This window comes from Falco rusticolus, chromosome 9, assembly GCF_015220075.1.
Source record: "Falco rusticolus isolate bFalRus1 chromosome 9, bFalRus1.pri, whole genome shotgun sequence".
Classification (NCBI taxonomy): Eukaryota; Metazoa; Chordata; class Aves; order Falconiformes; family Falconidae; genus Falco; species Falco rusticolus.
The window spans coordinates 16,295,125-16,321,681 of record NC_051195.1 but is presented as its reverse complement, the minus strand read 5'-3'; the positions used below and the strand labels follow the sequence as shown (position 1 = coordinate 16,321,681).

Here is a 26,557-nt window from a genome sequence, read left to right as displayed (position 1 = left end):
AGCCACAGAACAGCTGAAGCACTGCTTCTTCTGTAATCATTCTAAATGTGGGGGACGGCTCATAATAGTAACAGAAAAAAAGCAACAAATCTATTTGGCAATCTTAACACTTCTCAGTAATTCCTTGTACCGTCATGTTTTCTAACAGGTATTCATGCATACATAATGTATAGGTCTTTGTAGATCTGGAATCAAGGAGAAGCAAGGGATTTGATAGCTGGAAAGGCAAGCTTTAAATTTTAAATACTGCCAATGTAGGTTAGATGCGTGATGTGTGTTTTACCATCTAACCAAGCATTCCCATCTTTCAGTTTTAACCTTTTTTTTTTCTAGGCAATCTGATCACCTCAGGCAGTTTGGTTTAAAGGCTTCAGCCAATGTAAAAATATATTTAAATTAGCCTGGCACTTGTTACCTTTTTTTTTTTAAGACTATAATACTGTCTGCATTTTACAAAGGTGGTTCTATTATGCTAACTGCATCAAATGCAGAATATTAATCAGACTGTGAAGCTCCACTAATTATATGCCACATTTAGATAACTTAAATTTTGTTAAGTGGCATAGCCACAGATATTGTATGCATAATCTGAGTTTTGAGTCATTTCCCTTTTCTTGTCTGATTTTATTCTACACAGGAAATGACAGGGTCATTTGGAAATAACTGCAGTGAAAGATCAAAAAGGAAACCTGATTGAGAACACTGTGTAATTGCCTGTGCTAGAGAAAAAATAAAATCCAATGAGTTTACAATCCATCGCTACAAGATTTCTCTGGAGAACACATACTGCGGTTTCTCTTAAAGGATATCCATTACAACACTAAGTACTGCTTTTATTTGTTGTAGCTCCATCTCTTTGAAAGAAGAGGTCTTCTCGTTAGGCTATTGGTCTTTTATTCAGTAGGTAATACTTTCAGCACATGTGGAGCACAAATTTACTCACTGAACTAAAGCAAGCTATTTCAGCTGAAGCAAGTAATTTCACTGACTTGTCTCAAAGTCTTCATTTGCAAAAAGAGATAATATTGTAATTAAGCTCTTGGAGCATCATAGTTCTTGTTATTTGGGTAAATCTGGCCATTACAATTTACAGTCTCCCATTCCAAAAGAACACACTTTTATTGCTGGAGCTAAAAGAAAACTTTTAGACATTAGCAGTGCTCAGCTTAGAGTAAGGATCATATCCAGCTGTGGGCTGTGGTGTGTCTATATGTTTGGGGGTCTTTGGTTTGGTTTTGGTTTTGTTTTTTTGGTGTTTTTTTTGGCAAGACATTGATCTAAATAGCAGGACAGCAGTCAGCCTTTCAGCATAGATTTATCATCTACTTTCAGCACGCAGATATCTCAGTCCATCTCCTGCCCCCTTCTGTCCCCTAAGCAGGTGCACTGCAGAGCACATGACTCCAGGCATGCTCCTGCCATACTCATACACACCAAACCCCATCAGCCCTACTAACTTGTCAGGGTTTGAGCTGCGCATCTAAGGGACTGCAAAAATAGAAAATAATGTTCTCCTTTATGGATAAGCATTTCTAAATACAACAAAGTTGTAGCAAAAGAACTTGAAGTCTGGGTTGGGTTCACCTCTCATCACATTTTAACACACAAAGCAAGTGCAAACAATGCCATAAATTTGTACGTGTAGCTTCAGTACCTTAAATTGTTACTTACTGAAGACCAGTGTGTCACCCTATCAAAATAAACTCTGCAGGAATGTAAGTATTGATTTTCTTGGGGATTGCAGTTTGGTTGGACAAATAAAAGACTCTCTGCCATGGAACTCAGAGTACAAAATAGATGGGTTAAACTGAACTGGCGCATAGGTAAGAAATGGCCATAAAAGAGTTATGGCTAAAAATTGTCATGAAGGTTTTTGTGACAGTTATAATTGTAGATTACACTTGTTCCTTTGATGGATCATCACTGAAGTAATTCATAGAAACACATTTCTGTCATTCCCTAGTGGAGGTGGTACCTTCAGCAGAAGCAGCAGTCCCCAGCAGGCAGACTGTGCACAACTACTCTTCTGTGGCTGGGACAGTGTACACTGATCTCAGCCACCCAGAAATGGGTTTTAAAAAACCACAAAGATATTACTTTTAAGCTAGTCTACAATTGATAAGATACATTACCCAAATTTACACAAGAAATTACTTAATCAAAGCCTCATTAAAAATAATTTTACCAATTAGAAAGTGCTAACCAGCCGCTGATCTGATTAGCTAATATAAAAAAACAACCCTAACACAGTAACACTGAAATCCTGCTCTACTTATGTAATGACAGTTCTATCACTGATTTCATTATAGTTGGAATTTCAACCCACCTAACAAATGATGAGAATAATTCCCAAATATTTGCATCCATGACAAGAAAAGTCCTTCTTTTTTAAAATATGGCAACAGCCATATAGCAAATAAAAGCAACACAGAAAGAAATTATCCCACATCATTTACAGAGTCAAACCACCAGCTTAAAGTGTAAAGAAAATCTTCCAGAGCATTAATTTTAACTTCACTAAAATATAAGTGCCATCAAAAAATTCTACTACCATGCCTCTCTGAGCAACCAGTTGTCTCCTAATATATATTATCAATGTAAATTCTTTCCCATGTTTTGTATCATATATCCTCAAAACACACAGTCAGGCTAAAGGAAGGTTTATTTGATGAATTCAATCTGTCCATTTGATTAAAGGCCACATCCTGCATCAATGCATTCTCCTATGTATTTCTGCACATATAAGTTAGAATACATGGCAAAGTTTACAGTCAAGCCAGTTCACTATTATTAACAGAATGCTTTCAAAATGCTGAATTTCTAGCTAGCTTGTTTCTTTACAGTCAGTATACTTAACTGTTGGTGGCAACAGTAGAAAAAAACCTCTACATACACATGCATACATAAATATCAGGACTGTGGTCAGTCTAGGCTTGGTGCACAACCTTTTCTGATTTTGATTGCTGATTTTAAAGTAGTCAGGCTCATGCATTGCTAATTCAAGTTACATGCATCAACTTATAAATACATACACAAAAGTATTCCCAATTTAACACAACTAACATCTTAACCAAGCAATACATTTACACTTTTTTGAAATCCAAAATTAGTTTTGAATATAAGGATCAAAACATCTAACTTGTATTCTTTAATCAGCCATTTTACATTAGTAATGCAGTAATGTTGACATGAAGTTGCTTTGAGCAATATAAAACATATGCCATGGTGCATTCATTAAATAACTCTACATAATGAGTTCCATCTCTATAAATGACTTACCTCGTTACTTATCACCAGTTTTTCTCTAGGACTGTGGAAGAGGTATTCATATAGTTTATGGTGTCTAAATAAGCTGGAAAACAAGAGAACATAGTACTATTACAGCTGTAAGTCTTTGGAAAGGTAACAATATTAAAAATTCTGTTAAAGAGTTGCTCTGCAGCATAGTAATATTCCAAATTTTAAAAAGAGACCATTGTTTAACTTTAGCTACAAAGTGCAGAATATTTAATTTACAGGATTAACTATCAGATGGCCATAGAAAATACAGTATGATACTTAAAAATACAACCACTTTGTCCTTATGAAATTGAACTCTGAGAAGACAAAGTTCTACTCTGAAAAAAGCAATTCCTGAAACACTTATCACCAGGATACTTATGCCTTTAGTATCAGCAATCATGGACAAGAAGGAAACAAAGCCAAATCAGCGTTCATATTCTGGGATGGGCTACCAGTCCAGGGAGCGAGTTTGATCTTGGAACATCAAAATAATGGAGAATGGAAGCATTTATTCTCTCACGGTCATGTTACAAAATCAGCATAGTATTCCCTCAAAAAAACCCTAAAAAATTAGATTGACACATGGGAATTTTGTGTATTACAGAAAAAGTAACTTTAAGTAGACTTTCTCAATGGCCTAAAATATTTATCTTCCTTAAAATATATACAGCTTTCCTTTTCACATGTTTTAAATATTTTTCTTCCTTCTTTTTCCTAATAATGAATGATATGGCATTTGTTTAATCAGAGGTTTGGTTTGTCACAGTCCATCTGTAATAATTACTTACTCTCTTAAAATCGCAGTAGAGAACTGGCTTCTGTCATGTCATTTTGACATAGGATTTAAGAATGTGATTTCACAGCAACTCCAGGTTGAAGAATGACTCCAAGAGTTTATCACACTCATGCCTGATATAGCCACAAAAGATAAGAGTAATATTTGCAGGCAGCATTTCTAACTGGTTCCTGTGCTTTCTGGCTAAGGACAGGAAACAGGTTCTCAAGCGAACCATCAACTGGGACAGCAATGCCTCTCGGCTTGGCACTTGGCAAGGCCACACCTGGAATATTGAGGCCTGCTGTGAGAAGGGCTTTGGACTAGATGGCTTCCAGAAGTCCCCCTTCCAACCTCAGTTTTCCCACAGGTCTGTGAAGGTAACCACGACACCCAACATATGCAATTATCTAGCTAATGCTAAAGACCCTGCTGCTAGCTGGTGGATACCATGCTAATGCTATGAAAGCGTGTTTACAATGCCAGTGCCTGGCCACACAGCCCAGCACGGGCTGCTCTTCGACACCTGGTGCTCTTCGAGGCTCTCAGAGAGCCAGTCCCCAAGGTGCCGCCCTGGCTGGCTCTCCCACAGCCCTGGGGCTCCAGCCTCAGCAGCCTCGCATCCCAGCAGAAGGGCTCCACCTGCAAAGCGAGAGGCGGCTACAGTGGGACACAGGTCTCCGGGAGGTAGCAGAGAAGCTGGCTGTGGGAGTCAATGCTCGGTACCACCGTACTTTAGCTGACCATCCTTCCCTGAATCACCACTGGTACCTACACGCAGCCACAGGTTCCACAAAATACTACAGACCAGAGACAATTTGCTATAATTTTAGCAGTGCTGAAGTGCTGACTAACATACAGTAGTGGTTCTTCCAGCCCATAAAAGCAGCTCAGAATTAGGAGAATAAATCGGTGGCACGGCCTGCCTCTCTTGCAGGACAATGGTACATCTCCCAGCAGTTAGCCAAATGCATCTGTGAAACTTTCAAATACATTTTTACCCAAATGGGCGCTGACGTCTTTGAACATATGTACAGATGCATTTTCTAATTTGGTGAGAAGTATTATGGCAGCCTCATTGAACATTTGGCTCTTTAAGTGCCGCATAAAAGTTTTATTCTACAGTTACATTTAATTCAGTCATTCAATTACCATTAGTTAAAAAACATATTTGTTTACCAACTTGCATAAGAAATTTGGCTACCATAAACTACAAGTTCCCTTCCCCCAAACCCAAAGCACATAGGCAATTGATTAAGTTGTTACAATATTTGCCATTTCATTTGCAGTACATTTTTATTGCAGTTCTTCATCAAAGAATTCCTGCCGTATTTCAGTGGAGATACAGGAATTATGTTTAAGCAGACCTCAGGACTTAATTTGGAAATGACTCCCACCAATTTTTGAAAATATATATCCCCTCACATACACACCTTTTATTTGGTAAAATTCTAACAGGGATTTTTTGAAAAAAGATAAAAAATATTTTATGAACATCACAGATCCACAAGAAATAGCATATATATCTTTCACACTGCACTGTCAGAACTTAACATTTCAAACTTTTTTCTTTCATTTATTCCAGTTCCTTGGAAATAAACCAGATTTACCGCACCTGAAAAAGAGTTCTTCCCCTGCCCCTCTAAATATGTTATGATATTCTTTATGGACTATGTTACAGGTATAGATAATTTATAATATTCCCCAAAATATAAGTAATTACTTTTGATATTTCTGATTTTTGTTTATTTTTTTTTAATCAGAACTCTGTCCAACCTGGCGCCCTTAATCCTGTATCAAAGAAAAAATTCCTCCTTTTAATGGTCTTTAAATCCAACCATTTAAATCATACATCAGTATTTATTTTGAAACAGCAGTGTAGTTTTCTTCCTTCTATCAGGCATTATATAAAATGCTTTTTTGTTTGCATCTGTTGTTAGACAAAAAATTCCATACCAATGTTTTTAGCAATTACACAAAAATTATGTTACTTACGAAAGTAAGATTGTTAAGAATAGATCCTCTTATGATGTCATATGAGAATCTGAAGGTGATTAACAATGACATATTTCCCTAGCTCCACTGCTTCCTAAAAGAAAATGTCAAGAGCTATGTTGATGTGTGTTTGCCCAAGGAGATAAGATAAAAAGATGATAACTGTCACCTTCCACCAAACCTGAAGGTGTCATTATAGTTGCTGCACAGTTTGTGTCAACGTGGTTAAGCATTTGTCCGCATTTCCATTATAAATCCCATGGGTTTATAGCTCATCTGTAAAAATGTGATCTGAACTAAAACATGTCATACTATCTTGAGTAGAAAAAAAAGCTATAGGCCTATCATTTAAAATTAAACAAAAGAAGTGAAGAACAAGAAAAAATGTTGAAGTAATACATTAATTTGAATTGTAATAAAACTCAGTCAACCTATTTCTGAGTTCATGAAGTTCAAAATACACTGACATAAGTGTGCTGATTCAGTTCTTGCTTAGAAAAAAAATATTCAAATTACTGAAATAATGGACTGTATAAACTGGATGCATATGACACATTTCAGTGTATGTGTGTATATCCATGATGTTGCAACAATACAGACTTGTAATAAATTGAGCAATTTGAACATACAGTCAGACATTTGGTTACCAAAATACCATTCTTCTGCAAAAGTCTTGTGGCTTGATTGTATTCCCTCACAGTTAATACCTCAGTGGTAGCAGAATGGAGCACCTAATCTCTTGGATGAAATTCTCGTGACTGTGAAGGAATTACTTCACGGACAAGATACTTCTCAACGGGTAATTTATACAAGAGCTATAGACGTGCTACGTGAAAAGAACATTTGTTCCAAATAAATATACAAAAGGCACAGACAGGAAGGGAGAAGTAAAAGAAGTGGAGTGAGACATCTTAAATGCCAAGTTTCCTTTTAGTTTAGGGCTAATACTTGGCAGGACATTGATTTGCCTTGACTAGAGAAATTTGAGATTTAAAGACATGTTCTTATTTCATATGGGAAGAACCTGATTTTTTTTATATTTTCCATGAAAAAGAAACAAAAGAAAAAAATCAGAGAGCAGAGATATCTCTTGTCAAAGAGATAAACTTTATAGCCCAATTGTAAGAGAGATCACCTGTGATGGGTTAAATCCCCAGTCTGAATCTGAGTACCCTAAACTGGAAGGCTATCAGCAATCCTAGTATTTTTGTCTGTCTTCAAGAGGAAATACTTTTCTGCATCCAGGAAAACACTCTAAAAACACCTCTTTGATGCGTTAAACTTTTCCTAGCAAAAGACTTAAAGCAGTTCTGGGGAGAAAGACTTGAAAGTGTTGGTTGACAAGAAGCTCAGCATGACCTGGCAATGTGCACTTGCAGCCCAGAAAGCCAACCATACCCTGGGCTGCATCAAAAGAAGCGTGGCCAGCAGGCTGGGGGAGGCAATTCTCCCCCTCTACTCCATTCTAGTGAGACCACACCCAGAGTCCTGCGTCCAGCTCTGTGGCCTCCAACACAAGAAGGACATGGACCCTTTTGGAGTAAGTCCAGAGGAGGGCCACAAAAATGATCAGAGGGCTGGAGCACCTCTCCTATGAAGACAGGCTGAGAGAGTTGAGGTTGTTCAGCCTGGAGAAGAGAAGGCTCTGGGGACACCTTATTGCACCATACCAGTACTTAAAGGGGGCTTCTAAGAAAGACAGGGACAGACTTTTTAGTAGGGCCTGTAGCAACAGGACAAGGGGTAATGGTTTTAAAGCAAAAGAGGGTAGATTTAGACTAGATATTAGAAAGAAACTTTTTATTGTGAGGGTGGTGAGACACTGCAACAGGTTGCCCAGAGAAGTGACAGATACCCTGTTCCTGGAAGAGTTCAAGGCCAGGTTGGATGGGGCTTAGAGCAACCTGGTCTAGGGGAAGGTCCCTGCACATGGCAGGGAGCTTGGAGCTAGGTGATCCTTAATGTCCCTTCCAATCTAAACCATTCTATGATTCTAATAGAACAGTCAGAAAATTCCCAACAATTCTGTGTATGGATCAGTCATGACCTTACTTACTTCTTATGCCTATCTACCACAAAATCTCTCCATTTAACCACCATTCAGGTCAGAAAACAAGCTGAAGGGCCACAGATGTAGTACAGTGTCTGAGCATACATTGCAGTAGTACCTTCTCCATTTTCCATCTCCTTGCCCCTGACATTCATGGGTGACATAACAGCTTGAGAACTATTCTGTCCATCATGTATTGGAAACAACGGTATACGAGTACAGCCACTGTCTTAACTACAGCATTTCAGTGGAGAAAGGTTTGTATACATTATAGTTAAGGCTTTACCTGGAGAGGTGTGATTGGGTGCTATCAGACCCTTAATTTTTTTCTTAGATAAATAATTTAATTATTGCTCTTTTTATCTCTTTCTGTGTCTCTGTTTAAAAGCTGAGAGCTGTCATGAAACCTTTTCATTTCTGATATGGAACTTTTGATAACTTTGAAATGCATAATTTTGTGACTCATGCCTGACCATAGCCTTAATTCTGTAAAGTGCGTAACTAAACCAACCTAAAAAGTCCACTACAGCTGTCAAGACCAGACAAATATTTAAAGTTATAGGCAAGACCTAGGAATTTTTTTAGGTAGAATCTAAAAGTAGAATGTTTTAAAAGCAAACCAAGAATATTCTCTATACACCACTCTCCCTTTTTTGTTTTTATCACCCAAAACAAAACTCAGAAGGAAGTTTTATCAAAATGTAAGATTATGCTGAAAACTTCCAGGCTATTACTTTCCTGGGCTTTGACATCTGAGGCCAGATCTTTACTGCTACTCGCAAATTCTCTCTTCTTTTTGATGTTTTAAAGTAAGGACATACCCAGTTAGACAATTTTAGCTTATTTTATCAGCCAATTTCCCATCATGTTAAATTATTCAAATAAGAAATAACAGATCCGGTAGAAATAAATACCTGTCAGTCAAGTAATCAATGACTGCTTTGGCTTGCTCAATGCTGAAGAAATTCAAGTCACCACTTCTTTCTGAATCAGTTTTTCCTATTCCAGCCATTGCTCTTCCAAGTTCTTTTAAATTCTCTCCTAAGGTCACACGTTTGTCTGCAAAGTAATCCCAAAGAACAAAAAATACTTATAAATGTGACAGTGTGAGGTGGTGGGGTTTTTTGGCCCATTTTAATTATAAGACTTCTTGAAGTTTAAGAAGTGAGGGGCCATGTAGAAACTTAGAAAGTGACAGCAGCCTAACATTTTTGTCTGTTGCCATTGTTCTTATCAATAAGATGTGCATTAAAATTCCATCACAAAAGCACTGATCCACCTTCACAACATAAGGATCACAATAATGGGTGTTTCAGATACTACAGCTTGGCCTCTTATGCAGAGATAAGTACAGGCAGAATACTATGTAAATTTGAGATGTTTATCTTCAAAATAAATTTATTGTCGTTTATGTAATGTACAAAAACGTGCTTCTGACCATGCCGCTTGCAACATAAACCATTAATACATGAACAGATAATAAAAAGGATAACCATTTAAGTGCTTACAGTCATAATTGGTTAAACATTAATATGCACAATATTCTGCCTGTATCATCAAACTTGGAGACATTTATGCACCCCTCCACCCCCCTATCCCCCTGCCAAAATTAGATAATTTTTACATTTTTATCCTGGAAATCAAAAACAAATGCCAAAACAAATTTGAAATAAAATTTAAATTATTTTTGTTAACTGTCTTGTCAAAGAGGAAAATCTGAAATATACCAGTGTCTGCTGAACCTTTAAAAAGAAAGGATTCATCTTTCTGACTTGCATACAGTGTGCGCCACCACTAGAACCATGGTGATGTTAAATAAAAAAGTTTTGAACACAGTTTACTTGTTCTTTCTAAGTCTAAAAAATTTAGAGTAGAAAATGGGGAAATATCCACCACTGGTGAAATAGATTTATTTTCCTTATTGTTTTAATTCTCTACTGATCCACTCCTTGGTTCTTAGTACAGAAAACAAATTAAAAGACTTACAAGATTCTGGTCTTTATAGTTTTGCCCTTTAGTAGTACAGCAATCATAACCCTAAAAAATTCACCTCGGTTTTCAGTATCAGAGGCAGCACAATATAAATAACCATAATGGAAGAAACAAGAAAGAAATATAGAGAACGTGGAGGAAATAGAAGCCATGGGAAATGAGAAACAGTAATAGAATCAGAAATATCACAGTTAGTAGGGAAGCGAAGCCACATAACAAGTTCATAATAAGTCACAACAGCCAGGCCCAGGTTTGCCACCAGCTAATCCAAATTTTCTCTTTCCTCTGCACATCTGATTGTCAGCCCATACAGCCTTTCTCAGGAAGGCTCTCGCAGTACTTCTGTGAAGTAAGGAGCACTTTACCCTCAATGTATAGAAGATGAATCAAATAATGTAATTAATTCATTCTGGCTTCCGAGCAACCAAAGTCTTCAGATTCCAAACCTCATTTTTTTTTTCTCACTACTTTACCAGCCTTAAATGAGTTTACAATACCCTCCCTTCTCTAAATCCATTCCTCTCGCTCCATGCTACTCTTGCCTTTATGGTTAAACCAGTTTAACTCTCCAGGCTGCTTGGGTCCGGTGTAGGGAAGGGAAAGCAAATGGTCATTAATATAGAAGACATTAGCGTTTTGCTCTTGGTTGAAATGTTTGGTTTTGGAACTTGCACTAGCTGAGAACAGTAATTACAACGAAATTCATCTCAGCCCTGGGCTACAGCATACTTTTAGATGGATTATTTGGGGAACTTAGCTGTGAAGAAAATACAAGAAGTCTCCTGTGAGCATTTACAAACTGCATTTTCTTTCCCTAAAATCCATGTATCTTAGCCAAATCTGAATAGATTTTCACAGGACAGCAAAAAGTTCACAACGCTTGCTTGCCAAACCTTATGTCTTTACCTCAAAGCATAGCGGTATTAGAGCTGTTAAAAAAAATTAAAAAGGCACAAAATCATACTTTTTATTTCCACAGCCTCTGTCTGCAAGCCCACTGAACTGTTTTAGCTGTAATTTTATATATAAAAATTAATCAGAGGCAGAGACTACCATGGAAAATTTCAGCTTAAAGAGTTAAAGTTTGGCAAAGCTTCATGCAGCTAAGCTCACATTCCTGAAAAATGTCAGTCAGCTTTAACAATCGGTTGTGCTACCAGCCTGTCCAGTACACACACATTACATACTGTCTCATAAAACTGATTTCTGACATGTTTCCATTCTTCTCCATTGTTATATTAATACCGTTAGCATATGTTAAGATACTTTCTCATTGGAGACAGGAAGGACAACTGGAATTCCAATGATCATAAAGCACGTACATATTCTGCCAAAAATCCAAGTCAGAAAGGCCCTTGAATTAAATTACAATGAAAGAGTATAATAACTATTATGAGGTTGATTTTAAATATTCATCTTTTTGAATGGAACTTCTGAGTCCTGTTGCTCTTCCTCTGGGATGGACTTTTCTCAACATAATCACCTTCAAAGTGAATATTAAGTAAGCATTGTGATCTCTGAAAAATGGGTTTTAGAGGATGTTGCTACCATTTTTTCTGGCTTTTTGTCTCACTAGACCCAAGCCACATGCTTTGTTGCAAATTTCCTCATAGCCACAAGAGCTACAGTACTTTCATTGTCAATTTTTCATCTTCGGCAGTGATGCCAGTTTACTTCCCTCACCAGTCTTTAGTTAACTGATATATTTTGTGCCAGAAGTGCAGCATTTCCCACATAGAAAGCTGCCTGAGAGTTGACCTCCAAGGATAAAATAAATGCAATTCACCTGCTATAATGCTACAGGATGTACTGAATACCTCAAACAGCAGAGAAATGTGCCCAAGGCTACAGTGAGTCAGTCACTGAGGCAGCTGGAATTGGAATTTAGGAGCTCCTTGCTCTCCCTCTACTGTAATTATTATTTATTTTACCATAGCAAAGACGAGGTCTTTTCAGGACCTGGCCCTTTTGTACCACATACTGTACAAACAAAGACTGAGGGATACTCTGTTAAAAAGACTACAGTTGTCCCTAACAAAAGTTTAATGTCTGTGGACAAGAATTATTTTTAGGTACAAGCCAACATTCAAAAGGAAAATATATTGTTTTACCATTACTTGCAATTAAATATTACTTTATTAAAATGATTGGAAAATATTATTGTCTTCCACTTCAGATATTTCTTTTACAATTTTAAATTATACTTACCACTGAGGTTCTCCAACAGGAAATTTAATAGATCCATGAATCCTGAGAGCTGTATAAGACTGAAGTTCATTTCTTTAGCCCACCAAAATCCCGCAGTATAATAATCTAGCAAAACAGCTTCTTTCAAAGATGTCTTCAATTGTTTAAAATTCAGAAATTCTTCCAGCTTTCTAGAAGAAATCGCAGAGTAAAATAACAAAATGAAAAAATAAATTACAGATTCCAAAGTTTATGTTAGTCTGTAAATTATCAATAATTATATCTATACTATTTACTACTACTATCTTTTATATATATTTACATGTCTTCCTGGTACTTAGCTATATTCATTTCTAGGTACAAACATTTATGATCAGAGGACGTATTAACTGAAAAAAAGTAAACAAACACCTACAGGTTTCAACAGACACTATTTAACTATTAAAATACAATTAATGAAACAAAAAAAAAATAAGAACATTACAAACTTCAAAGAGTAATACACTGAAAATCCCAGAGAAAAATCTGTGTTTGTTCAAGAAAGGGTTTGTAGGTTGAAATGGAACAATTAGTCTCTGCTTTTCTACTACCTCTCTTTCACTCTGATTGAGACAGTTTTGCAGTACTAAAAAGATCTTCCTTCCCTTTCAAGGTTATTTTTCATGTAGCCTCTGAAGAAAAATTACATTTGAAAAATAATGTAAATACTATAATATAAAATTATTGAAAGTACCTAAAATATTTAGAAGTTTAAATTCCACTTGCAAAATGGCCAAGATATTTAAGAAGAGTGTCGTCCTATTTTACTGGCACACTGTAGAAATTTTTCCACTTTCTTTAGCTTGAATAATTAATGAAAAAAATACACTCACTTGTAGGAGACCATGCGGTTGCTGACACATTTATGTCTACTCTATCTAAACACGGAATTAGTTATGTCTTTTACAATAATCGTGCACATTTTTCTACGTGAAGAGAAGGAATGAGGGTTAGGACTTCAGTCTGCAGTCCTTGCCGTATAACTTCAGCCATTTCTCAGGTAGTTAAGTTTTACATTAAAGCAATCCTTGGCTTCTTAACTATACCTGACAATACAGGTGCTGCTTGCGATCACAGTTTCTGGTCCCCTGTAAAACAGCAAAGTCTTTTTTTTCCCCATCCTGCTTCTTATTCCTTCCCCAAAAGGGCATTAATCTCAGACCTAATGATAGGCAACCATTAGTTTTTCAGGGTTTTCAGAAAGCCAGTAGAGATACCCGGTCAAATGAGTTGAGTTTTCATTTTTTTAATTAAAGCCTCAATAGCTAACAAAGTAAAGCATATAATCCAATCAGTTTTGTTTAAAACATGTATTCCTTTGTTCTGCATGACAAATTTGTATGGCTGCACACATGCAAGTCGGTTAAAAACACTTAACTGTGTACTGAAATAGAAGTGGAATGTGGCCAGCTGAACTTTCCAAGGTTTGAAACAGTCCATATCCTCTCTTTCTGAAGCTTCTGCCAACTCTGTGTTTTCATAATCAGATTCTCAGGGATTTAGATTTTCTCTGATGCTGCTAACAATGCCAGTACTCATCTTTCCAATATTCTGTAAGGGATGTAATTGACAATAGTATCTATAAATGATTGGGAAGTGATGGGGCATTTAGACTTTCTGGTTATCCAGAATGCTACTTCTTCCTTCACAGAAGGTGCTCAAGTCCTACAGAGATGGACAGAAGTATAAAACTCCATGATAGGTGGGAATGCAGGACATCAAAATTCTCATACTGAATCAGGTCTATTCTGATTTTCTAGCCTTAGCTGTTTGTGTACAGACATGATGCACTGTGGTAAATAACAGAATTCCAATGCTGCTGCTAAACTGCTTAGAGTGCATAAAATACCCTGTAACTATCCTCTTTTCAAAGGCAGTATATATGTTACATTCCACTTGTACAATATATATATGTATAGATAAAAATACCTAGGTGATCAGCTAAGACTAAGAAGAAAAGTATGATCTTTCAATGCTTTTTAATCTTAATACGGAAGTTTCACTATGAATTGCATCATTAAGCACATTTTATTCTCCACTGAGTTGTACACTTAAGTCTCCTCTAAAATAAGAGGCCTATGGTATAAGAGAAAATGGTATTTATTTATTTATTTTAATTTATAATTTTTATTATTTGATGGGAATAAATTTTCTTTCCAGGTTTCTTAAAAAAATAAATATATATATCCTAGAAAGAACTTTATTTTTTTTCTCAGAACAGTCACAAATAAGAGGAACAGAATATATTTCAGGCATAATATTCTAATCTCTATGAAATGGTTTATTTATTTGGTGGGACAAGGTTGGATATTTTTATTTCCCTCCCACAACCTAGTCGAATGGACCAGCCCTTTGGCTTTCAATTCACTAAGAATTTGCTAGTGCTCCTAAATAATCTGGGCATTTCTGAAAAATGCCACCCTTAAAATACAAGCCTAGAGTCTCCGGTTGAACTCCTGGCCTCCTAAATTTAGCTGCTATTAAGCACTAATAAGAAGGGAGAGTGTTGCTACAGAAAAGACAAGATGGTCTTACATCAGAAGTCTTTGGCTGCCTCCTATTTCCCCAGTGCACCATAATGGCTACCTACTAATACCTTCTTAAGCTTTCCATCCCTTTCTGAACTTTTAAGACCTTTCTGATTTTTCAGTAACTCATGTTACAGTACAGAATTTTAAATGTTTGAACAAAAAAAAGTTACCAAGTGAGATTTATAAAACAAGCTCAGTATTGGCTTGTTCTTATTTATATCTTAGTATTTCATTTTCAGCATATTTAACACTATTGTAAACTCAGAAACCATATCAGTGCGAAATATGAGGGGGGGAGGGGAAGAGTCAAAGGAAAATCAAGAGATATAGGAAATACAGTAAAACAAATTGGGTCTGAGATCAGCAGTATTTCTTCTTATCTTTCATGATTAATTTTAAATATAAATGATTTAACAACTAAAGACTAGTAACGTAACCATCACAGAAGAAATCTAACAAATAATCTATAAAATGTATTTCATTATTATATTGGTTCTAGCATTGTTATCTTTGGCTCTTACTTTTGAACTCCTTCTACATTTTGTTCTGACAAAGCGGTAATTTGGGAAAGGGAAAGAAACGTCCGACTAATAACCTTCTTTCCACCTATGGCATCCTGATTCTGGTCTTCTTCCTACAATCACATATGTATATAGGAATATAGTTTTAACAGGTTTGTTTTATTATGTCAGAAACTTATCTAAATAACATTCTTATTTTGAGGATGTATGCAAGGGATTAATTCAACGAATGCCAGAAATGTAACACAGCTATAATTACATAGCAGCAACACAATACCCTAACACATTTTCACCAGAGAAAAGCTAGGCAGACACATGGAAAATAGCATTTTTATCTCAAATTCATGTGGGAACATAGTGACATATTATGTGCTGCACAAGATTAAATTAGCTTGCAAGTAAAAACAATAGAAATATAATGGTGAAAAAAAATCCATGAAGCTAGATTTGACCAACATGATACTAGACTGCACAGTAATTAAATTTTAAAATCAGCTTCTGCTTAAGATATTATAAGTATACATACACATTACCGTGCTATTTGCTCTCCACCCTGTACTTGATTGCATTTCCAAATTTACTGTCTACACTGACTCCTTCCCTAACCAAAAAAAAGTCCAAGATGTTTGCTGCAACACTATGATACACATCAAGGACCTGACACTACTGTTTCAGGAAAGTCAGTTTATTTGTAATACAGAAGGCAGTTCCTTATAGGAAATACAAAGACATATTATATGTTAAGAGGATAACAAACTGAGCATGAATCAACAATGCAATGGTCCTACAAAAAATTGGAACGTTTGATGATATTTTATTTAGTGTCTGTCTCTGACCAAAAACATTTGACCAGAGACTTCAGTAAGAAAACAATGAAATAAATAAAACCCTGTTTTACAATAGAATATGTAGGCGACAAAGAGAGGTGTCAAAGCACATTATAAAATGTAAGATAAGGCAGACTATAGAGATGCCAGGCAGGGGAACAAGGGACAATGCTCACAGAACATAGTATTTCAGTTGGAAAGGACCTACAATACATTAGCATGGGACAGCGTAAGGCAAAATATTTCAGTATGAAGATAATTAAGGATTGAGACAGGTTACCCAGAAAGGTGCAAGAATCTCCATCCTTGCAGGTTTTCAGGACTGAACTGGACAGAGCCATGGTCTGCATTCAGTGCTGGCCCAGCTCTGAGCAGGTAGCTGAACCAGTTTATGTCCCAAAGATCCCTTCCAGCCTCATGACTGTGAGTTTAATTGGCCTGACCTGCTTCTGCATCAGGACACAAAAACCTGAACTTAATTTACTCGTAGCAGGTACACTTCTACATCCGTGGCACGTGGGCTTTACAGAAGTGCTGCAAAGCAAAGCTTGCAGAATAATGTTTCTAGCTCACCTAGAGAGAGAGAAGTGGAAGATTTCCTAACATGAGCTGATTTTTGAGCCTGAACAGCATTGTTCTGGGCTAATAATCAACAAACTCCAGCATTGGTCGAGGAGAGCCCCCAGATAAAGCTACACTACTCCCCCTGCTGCTGCCAAACTGCAAGATAAACTTAAAACTTGGACTAGCTGAATTACAATATTCAAGACTGATGAAACAAGCCTGAGAGCAGCAACAAAGAGCATTTAGTAGACAGACTAGTTCTTTTCCTCTAATTAAGTACTAGAGGACTTTCACATGCACTTTAATATGAAAAATTATTGTTCCCAACTGCAAAGTTAGTCTCAGATACAATGCCTCATCAGAACAATAGGAATGAAGTAAACAAAGGCTCCCATCATGTGGTTAGGAACATGACATTAGTTTGCGTTTGTTTTATTAGCAATAATTCCTGCAGTATAAAAAGAAGTACTTGTACAGTCACTAATGTCAATATAATTGAAGCTGCATGCAGTAGTTAGGGGAAAAAAAAAAGAATAGCTCAACATGCTAATATTATGCAGTTATTGAAAGGTATTTCTGAATAATTAGGAAAAATATGAATGCTTTCCTGAAGTGACCAGTGGTGTTTGAAACCTGTTGAACAAGAGATTTTTTAGAAGTAGTGAGAGCTGAATTAAAAGTATAACTGATATTGATGTTTTGGAAACTGAATTAACACCCAGTTATGTCTCTCACTCAGGATGTTCAATACATAGGATAATTTAGTATGCATTTTTGCATCGGTATATAAATGGCATATTACCAATCAGTCAGTCAACACCTTACTGACCATACTTCCTAATAAGGCAAAATGTTAACATTTTACAGATATCACCTGAGATGGACTTTATCAGTATGGCATGAGAAATTTAACACTGTATCAGAAAGAAAAGCATAAGGAAGTTCAAGGCACGGTGGTTTTGTTCTCATCAAGCTATTTTCCAGCTTCTCCACTGTGGTTACAGGCCAGGTATGAGTAAGAACAAAGACTCTCCTGTAACACTCTCAACTACCTGCACGACACTCCTCCACCATTCAAGATCACAGCAGTAGCCCTGTAAATAGAGATGCATCAAAGGTCTTTTTCCTCCCACCACTTACATCTCGAGCTGTAAGGAACAGGTTTGTAGGCAAAAAGTTGAATATTCTGGAAAGCAACTTTTTACCTGCACTCCTAAGAATCTTATCCAAACTAATTCTTTGCTGCTTCTTGAAAGGTATCAGGCAACATCCATCATGTCAGAAAAAGCTTGTCCAAAAGGGAATTTTCTCCTGCCTCCAGTATGTAGCTGGCTTATTACAGTGTGAAGCTTTCTAACCTACATCGTATCGACAGGCCCAGCACGCTTCACATGCTGATGCTAAGGCTCGTCTCATTCTCTGAATTGCAAACAGCAAGAAAGACCTCTGGGAAAATTTGCTGAAGTCTTAGTACATAGTGTTGTATTACAGCAATATATAAACAATATAAGATTACAAAAATTAATTTAAAAACAACTCCAGGTGCCTTGCACTCAGTCACCTATAATCTCTTTCAACACATTTAAAGGTCCCCGAGTATTAGAAACATATTCTTTGACCAACTAAAGTTTGCAGTTTCAACTTAAGAAATATTCAAAGTCTTGTAACTCAGTATTGCAGCTAAGGCTCTGTAATCTGCACATCAAAATCCAACAGTTTACAAGGCAAGGTGAACGCTTCCCGTTTCACCATTTCATCACCTATTGTCTGTAGTGATATTCCCAGCAGCAAAAATCCCCACCAATCCATTAATATCTTTGTTACTGCTCAAGGTAAGGATGGATTTATTGTATCACTGTCCACTACAAGCTCAGGTATCAGATAAGAAGAAATACTGTTCAAAATGACTGATGAGAAACTATGGGATAGAAAGTACATAATTAAGAAAATTAATTTTTAGAACTATCAATGTTTCTGCAATTTAAAAAAGTAGTGAAAGTCCATGAATGATCTGAATGACCCCGTATTTGTGGGAAGTTTCTGTTTGGGTAGAACCTCCACACACACGTGTCTAAAAGCTTATAATTGATTGAATACTGTTTTGTCTTTTGATTGCTGTCTTTAACCGCCACTGAAAATTCAAAGAGAAGTTATTTTATACATGTGTCCACCGGTCTCAAGGACTTTACTGCTCATTTTACTGTTAACTGTAGTGACTGACAGAAATAAACCAAGGAGAGTTAGTTCTGGTAACACTATCCTCATGTGTTGGGGGAAAAAAACCCAACCCAAACCAATCCTACCAATACACACTGTCAGCAGTAGATTTAGTAGACTTAACCCTTTTAAATATAGACTACTACTAGAGAATTGTTTGTTACTGTTTTATTTCTTTCAAAGATTTTTTTAGCTGTTCTGAATGTATAATATGTTTCTGGCTATTCAATACATTACTCCAAATGCTTTGGGCACCCCTTGTCAACAATATCAGGTCAAAATACATAATCAGATATTCTAAAACAAAATAATAAGATCATCTTTGAATCTCTCGGCCAATATCCATAAACACCTGTGGTGGGTTGACCCTGGCCTGGATGCCAGGTCCCCACCAAAACCACTCTATCACTCCATTCTCAACTGGACAGGGGAGAGAAAAATAGAATAAAAGGCTCGTAGGTCTACAGATCTGCCATAAGGACAGGGAGATCACTCACCACTTACTGTCACAGACAGACAGACTCAACTTGTGGAAATTAGTTTAATTTATCACCATTCAAATCAGAAAAAACCACCTTCCCCCTACCCCTCCTTTCTTTCCAGGCTTAATCTCACTCCCGATTTCTCTACCTCCTCCCCACCAGCAGCACAGGGGAACAGGGAATGGGGGCTGTGGTCAGTCTATCACACCCCGTCTCTGCCACTCCTTCCTCCTCAGCGGGAGGGCTCCTCACACTCCTCCCCTGCTCCAGCATGGGGTCCCTCCCACAGGAGACAGTTCTCCATGGATTTCTCCAGCATGACTCCTTCCCAAGAGCTACAGTTCTTCATAAACCGCTCCAGCGTGGGTCCCTTTCACAGAGTACAGTCCTTCAGGAACAGCCTGTTCCAGCATGGTCCCCCACAGGGTCACAAGCCCGGCCAGCAACCCTCTCCAGCCCAGGCTCCTCTCTCCACAGGACCACAAGTCCTGCCAGGAGCTGCTCAGCGCGGGCTGCCCACAGGGTCACAGCCTCCTTTGGACACCCACCTGCCCTGGTGTGGGGTCCTCCATGGGCGGCAGGTGGAGATCTGCTCCACCATTAACCTCCATGGGCTGAGGGGCACAGTAGGCTCCACCATGGGCTTCAGGGGAATCTCCGCTCCAGCACCTGGAGCACCTCCTGCCCTCCTTCTGCATGGACCTGAGAGTCTGCAGGGTTGTTGCTCTCACATAGTCTCACTCCTCTTCTGCTGACACAGATATTAGCCCCTCCCCCCCCCCCTCCCTTTTTAATATGCTATCCCAGAGGTGCTACCACCATCGCTGATGGGCTTGGGGTTGGCCAGCGGTGGGTCCATCTGTGAGCTGTCTGTCATTGGCTCCATCAGACATGGGGGAAGCTTCTGGCATCTTCTCGCAGAAATCACCCCTGTAGCCCCCCCCCTGCTACCAGAACCTTGCCACACAAACCCACTACACCACCATAAAGCAGAAAATATGAGCAGAAAAATTATATAGTTAAATAGCAGATTGCAAAAAAGCTCTGTGTTTGGGGGAGTGGGGAAGAACTCTCTCTCAAAATCCCAAATGCTGAGTGAGTCATCCCTGTCTAGAAAAAATGCTCCACTACCTGTAATTTTATTGGGGGCCTTTCCAGAGTGGCAAAACCTTTAAACACAGCAATGGAAATTAGCACCAGTGCTCCTGAATGAAAATAAGCTTGTTCCTTGGGATGAACCCTCTGCATTTGTTTGACAATACAACATACTTTGTAAATTATGATTTTCAAAAATGTATTCATAGAATCATGGAATGGTTTTGGTTGGAAGGGACTTTAAAGATCATCTAGTTCCATGCCTCCTGCCATGGGCAGGGACACCTTCCACTACAGCAGGTTCTTCAAAACCCTGTCCAACTTGGCCTTAAACACTTCCAGGGATGGGGCACCCACAGCTTCTCTGGGCAACATGTCCAGAGCCCCACCACCCTCGGAGTGAAGAATTTCAGTCTACCCTCTCACAGTTTAAAGCCATTCCCCCTTATCCTATCACTATGTGCGCTTGTAAACAATCACAAAGGAATAGCTTACCAGCTCTTGTAATTGCAGCAAATACCCAAAGTGCCAGAAACCCCAAATCCTCCTGTCCTCACTCCATCAGGGAAATTAGACTGGACTAAACTCTGCTGCCACAGCTAGATAGTTTCCACTATCTGAGCTAGTTCATTTAAAGCTAGCTCAGCTACCTCTGTCTGAGCGATACTGCTGACAGCAGTACAGATGTCCCTGAAAGAGTGTTGCATATCAGTTACAACTTTAATCAAAATGGGAATAAAAAAAACCCAACCAAAACAACAAACCAAAAAACCCCACTACACCAGCAACACAGGCTGTTATTTGTATTATACACATTTTGTTATCAAGCTGTCAAATACTTCAGCAGCAGCAGAAAATCTTGAATCTACATAAATAGTTAAAAGGCAGAAACAGAAATCCATTCCCTGTTCCTGTTTGTTTTAAAAAGGCCCCACTTGTCCCCTCCCACTATGGGAAGTTAAAATCAATAGTTGCTATTTTTAGTCATAATATTTATTTTGTTGTCAAGCAAATGAAGAAATAAAAATAGTAACACTAATTTCAACTACATTCAAAAGAGAAATCTGCAGCTATGTCAAATGCAAAAGATAAAACCTGTATGGAAGGAAAGCTTTCAGAGAACCATTGTAAACAACAGACGCTGATAGTGTCCGTTTAATAACAACATAGGTTTGAAAAATCTCACACAGTCCAAATGTCAAGATTTATGCATGAAAAAATGTATTATGACATTAAACGTTACTGATGTTTTCACAGCTGCAGACTACTTATTGGAAAAAATGTTGTTAAAATAAAGCAGCAGCAAGACTTGCTGAGACCGGGATTCAGATTTTCTAATATAATTTCTGATGAAAGTAATTACAAATCAGAAAAATTATAAAAACATCTAATTTAAATCAAAAGGAATTGTCCAAGAAACAATATAAAAAAAATAGTGGCAGAATATGGTGTTCCCTACAGCTTCACTATAGACCATGCAAAGCTAGCTTCAGCCAAAACTGAAGACTATATATTTAATTTATAAAAATGCACAATTCCACAGAATTTGCAATAAAACCAAGTCATAAAGGATAATAGGAACTATCACAAAGGTAAGCTATCATGTATAGAACAAACTTCAATACATAAGGAACAGAAAATATGTGGAAAAAAAAATAATCACTGAATCCCTCCAAAGATGGCTTTTATACAGCCACAAAGTAAAAATGACAAAAATTTCAGTGGTACGTTTCAAATGAATGTACAATATATTTTTGACAAGCTGTCGTTTCCCATACAGTACACCTTGTATGCTTTTACTATGATCTAACTGACTGCATTACCCCAGTGTTACGCTGTTCCAAATGCCAAAACATGTACAGAGAACACTAACAGGGAATACTGTGAAAGATGCGTATATTTTCCATAAATCATTTAGAATACATAATAATACATTTCACATGGAAGAGGATTTATTTATTGAAGGAAACCTAAACATTAAGCTTTTGTACCCACAATCGCTAGGGCAGCTTTGTGCCAACAGATGCAACCATCACACTGGCTGAAAGCGGTTAATCACTTCCACAACAGTCACAGTAACTTCTTGGCCATGTAAGACAACAACGCAGTTAGTGGCTTGAGGGAGAAATTCTGAGCTGATGCAACACCTCATACGTTCTTGGGAGGAATAACTTGTATTCTTATATTTCTCTTGACATGCAGCAAGAGATGAGTTGCCTGACTGTCAGAAATCACACCGCTGTCACCAGCTCAAAAATTGCAATGCATAAAAAAAAAAAAAAAAAAAAAAGAGGCCAAAACGAACAAAAATCCCAACAAAAACCCCACCAAGATCAAGGAGAGTAATGTGAGTTTGCAAGATCCTCTAGAGCACTCTGGCTACCAAAAGCAGCGAAAGGTGATAAATTCAGCCATGATTTTGCTAGAAGCAAGGTGTGAGCTTGCTTCCACCCCTCAGTGGTCTTGGAAGGCAAACTGTATGCCTCTCCATCAACAATTAAAAATTAGGATATTTCCACCACCATGAATAAGCCAAGTGTGGTGGCTTGACCCTGGCCTGGATGCGAGGTGCCCACCACAGCCACCCTATCACTCTCCTCCTCAGCTGGGCAGGGGAGAGATAAGGTAATTAATTTCTTTAATTAATGTAATGTAATTTCATTAAAGGCTCATGGGTCAAGATAAAGACAGAGACATCACTTACCAATTACTGTCACAGGCAAAACAGACTCAGCTTGGGGAAATTCGCTCAATTTATAACCAATCAAATCAGAGCAGGGTAATAAGAAATAAAAATTAAATCTTGTGACACCTTCTTCCCACTCCTCCCTTCTTCCTGGGCTCAACTTTACACCCAAATACTCTACCTCCTCCCCACCAGCAGCACAGAGGAACAGGGAATGGGGGCTGCGGTCACTTCATCACATGTTAGTGCCGCTCCTTCCTCCTCAGCGGGAGGGCTCCTCACACTCCTCCCCTGCTCCAGCATGGGGTCCCTCCCACAGGAGACAGTTCTCCATGGATTTCTCCAGCATGACTCCTTCCCAAGAGCTACAGTTCTTCATAAACCGCTCCAGCGTGGGTCCCTTTCACAGAGTACAGTCCTTCAGGAACAGCCTGTTCCAGCATGGTCCCCCACGGGGTCACAAGCCCGGCCAGCAACCCTCTCCAGCCCAGGCTCCTCTCTCCACAGGACCACAAGTCCTGCCAGGAGCTGCTCCAGCGCGGGCTGCCCACGGGGTCACAGCCTCCTTTGGACACCCACCTGCCCTGGTGTGGGGTCCTCCATGGGCGGCAGGTGGAGATCTGCTCCACCATTAACCTCCATGGGCTGAGGGGCACAGTAGGCTCCACCATGGGCTTCAGGGGAATCTCCGCTCCAGCACCTGGAGCACCTCCTGCCCTCCTTCTGCATGGACCTGAGAGTCTGCAGGGTTGTTGCTCTCACATAATCTCACTCAATCACTTCTCACTTCTGTTGATGTTGTGTGGGTTTTTCCCCCCATCTTAAATATGCTATCCCAGAGGTGAGGCCACCATCACTGACAGGCTCGGCCTTGGCCAGCGGTGGGTCCATCTGTGAGCTGGCTGGCGTTGGCACCATCGGGCATGGGGGAAGCTTCTGGCAGCTTCTCACAGAAGCCACCCCTGTAGCCACCGGCTACTAAAACCTCACCACGCAAACCTGATACACCAAGAAACAGCCAAACACTTAAAAACGAGCCCCTGTACCCAACGGAAAGCGGCGAGCACGGCGGGAGCACAGCAGGCGGGTGTGCGGCGGTGGGTGCAGAGCCTGGCCAGCGAGGCGAGGGGCGGCCGTGCCAGCCCAGCCCCCCGTGCCCAGCGGGGGCCTCTCCCGTAAACCCCTTGGGGACGAAGTTTACACAGGTGCGCACACCCTCGCTGCATTTCTAACACCGCACCCTTTTCACTTCTCGGAAACTTAGCGAAGGCATCTAAAACACATCATACAAATAACAGAGGGGTGCGAAGGCAGGCCCCGCCGAGGCGAGGCGGCGGGCAGGGCCGCCCCGCACCACCGCGGCGACCCCTCACGCCGCCCCCGCTGCGGCTGGACAAGCCGGCGGCGGGGAAAGCACGGAGGGCGCCGGGAAGCCCGGCCGCCGCGGACGGTAGTACCTGCCCCGGCGCCGCCATGCTGCCCGCTGCCCGGCGTCGCCGTCGCTGAGGGAACGGGGGCGGGGCGCGGAGCTCCTCCTCCCGCCGCCCGCTCGCCTGCTCTCTCTGGCCGGGCGCCATCTTGGCTGAGTGGCGCAGTCGCCCTGGTGCTCCCTCCCGGGCGGGCTGTGGCTGGTCTTCCCCCTCCGCGGGCAGCCCGTGTGCGGCACAGCCACAGCGGCGGGCGCTCGGGAGCGGGAGGTTGGCGGGCCCTTGTGGAGGATGCCTTGAGTGTAGCCGAGCATCGCCCATGGGGCTTTGGGCAGGCGGGGCAGAGTTGACCAGCCTTCATGGCCCTTGCCTGGAACATAGCTGTGGGTCCCTGGGGTGCCTGGCAGCATGACACCCAGCAGGGAGCCCGCCTGAGAGGGAGCCGCCAGCCCGCTGGCTCCACCTGATCCTCTCAGTTCTTTGCAGTATGCCCAGCCAGTCAGTGGCACACCAGCATGGGTGAACTGCACAGCTGGCAGAGCAAACATCATGGGTGGTGTTTGTAGGGAGGGCACAGGAGCGCAGGGACACGCCGTACTTACATATGGTTCCATGGGGCCTGGGGGGCGACCAGCCCAAGTGAGAAGGCGGCAGAGGAGGTCTGAGGCACCCCTGTGCCACCTCAGTGCCCGTGCCCGTGTCTGCCTTCCCGAGCCACTGACCGCTGCCTCCAGGCCTATGTGGAGAACATCATCTCAGGAACATTACACACCATGAAGCAATGTTTCTGTGCCCTTTTGTTCAGCTCTTAACCATCTTCCTAATCCAAATAGTTGTAGTAACTACTGTAAGCATTGTCTGAATCACAATTGTAAGGATAGCATCATGCAGTTATCCCTGCAGTTACCCTAATGACATCCTAACGTTTTCAGCTTCTTGAAAATCATCGTCAAACTAAATACCTAAATGTATATACATCCCAAGAATATCAACAACAATTACTAAAGCTCAGATGTCGGCAGGTGTAAATCAGTACATCTGTTGGGACTGATGGAGGGATACAGTCACTCCAGCTAAGAATCTGGACTTAAATGTCCGTATTTTATGGAGTAGTTAGAAATATTTTACAAACTATACTGAGTGAAAGAAGACTTGGAGAGTAAACTGCATTTTCATTACGATATACATCAGTATTTCGTATTTCTTTATCCTATTTTTTCAGGGGTTTTGTTGTGTGTTTTTTGGGTTTTTTTGTTTGTGGTTTTTTTTTAACTTGGAAGACTAATAAACTAAGTTATGCTGAAACATTTTCTCTGTCAGCTTTGTTACATGCAGACTCACAGAAGCAGCAACAGTTCAGAATAATAGCACTTACCTACAAGATCAAATAAAATGCAAGCATTTGGTGGATGAACGGTAATGAGAACAAAGAAAAAGCTAACGTATTTTGCAAAGTTTATTGATGTTCTAGGGAAGCTGGTATGACAAAACAATTTCTTTGCAGTGTCCCACAAAGCAAGGACCTCCTGGGATTTCTGCAGCTGTTTCAAGGTCTGCTACTGTTTCTGAGCAGTTTGCCACTTTCTGAAGTTTATCATCAGTTTCTTAAAAAGTGCAAACCACTAAGTACAGTACCTGTGTCTTAGCTGGGTCACAACAAATGAGAACCTGCCCATTACCCACTAAGATTCTGATTTATAGTGTGAGATTCAACATGTACATAAGTCCTCTTCCTGCTCAAACACCCTGACCCTCACTGACACACATACACCAATCGCGCTTCCAAAAGGATTCAGAAATCTGTTTGAATGAGGTTCAGAGAGCTGGATCCTGCAGTGTTTTGTAGAATTATTCATAGTATTTTAAACAATTGCTTAGCTCTGTGTA

General features: G+C 39.7%; 1 protein-coding gene across 1 annotated transcript in view; it reads right to left on the bottom strand.

Annotated features, from left to right (window-relative positions):
* CABCOCO1 (ciliary associated calcium binding coiled-coil 1) overlaps positions 1-24,820 on the bottom strand; it is a 56,796-nt gene extending 31,976 nt beyond the window's left edge. Inside the window, exons 1-5 of the mRNA XM_037400070.1 lie at positions 24,701-24,820; positions 15,373-15,485; positions 12,303-12,472; positions 9,017-9,161; positions 3,280-3,352 (exon numbers count right to left, since the gene is read on the bottom strand). Of these exons, the coding sequence (XP_037255967.1) occupies positions 3,280-3,352; positions 9,017-9,161; positions 12,303-12,472; positions 15,373-15,485; positions 24,701-24,820 (621 nt within the window). The remainder of the gene's footprint in view (positions 1-3,279; positions 3,353-9,016; positions 9,162-12,302; positions 12,473-15,372; positions 15,486-24,700) is intronic.
* Positions 24,821-26,557: the final 1,737 nt, after the last annotated feature.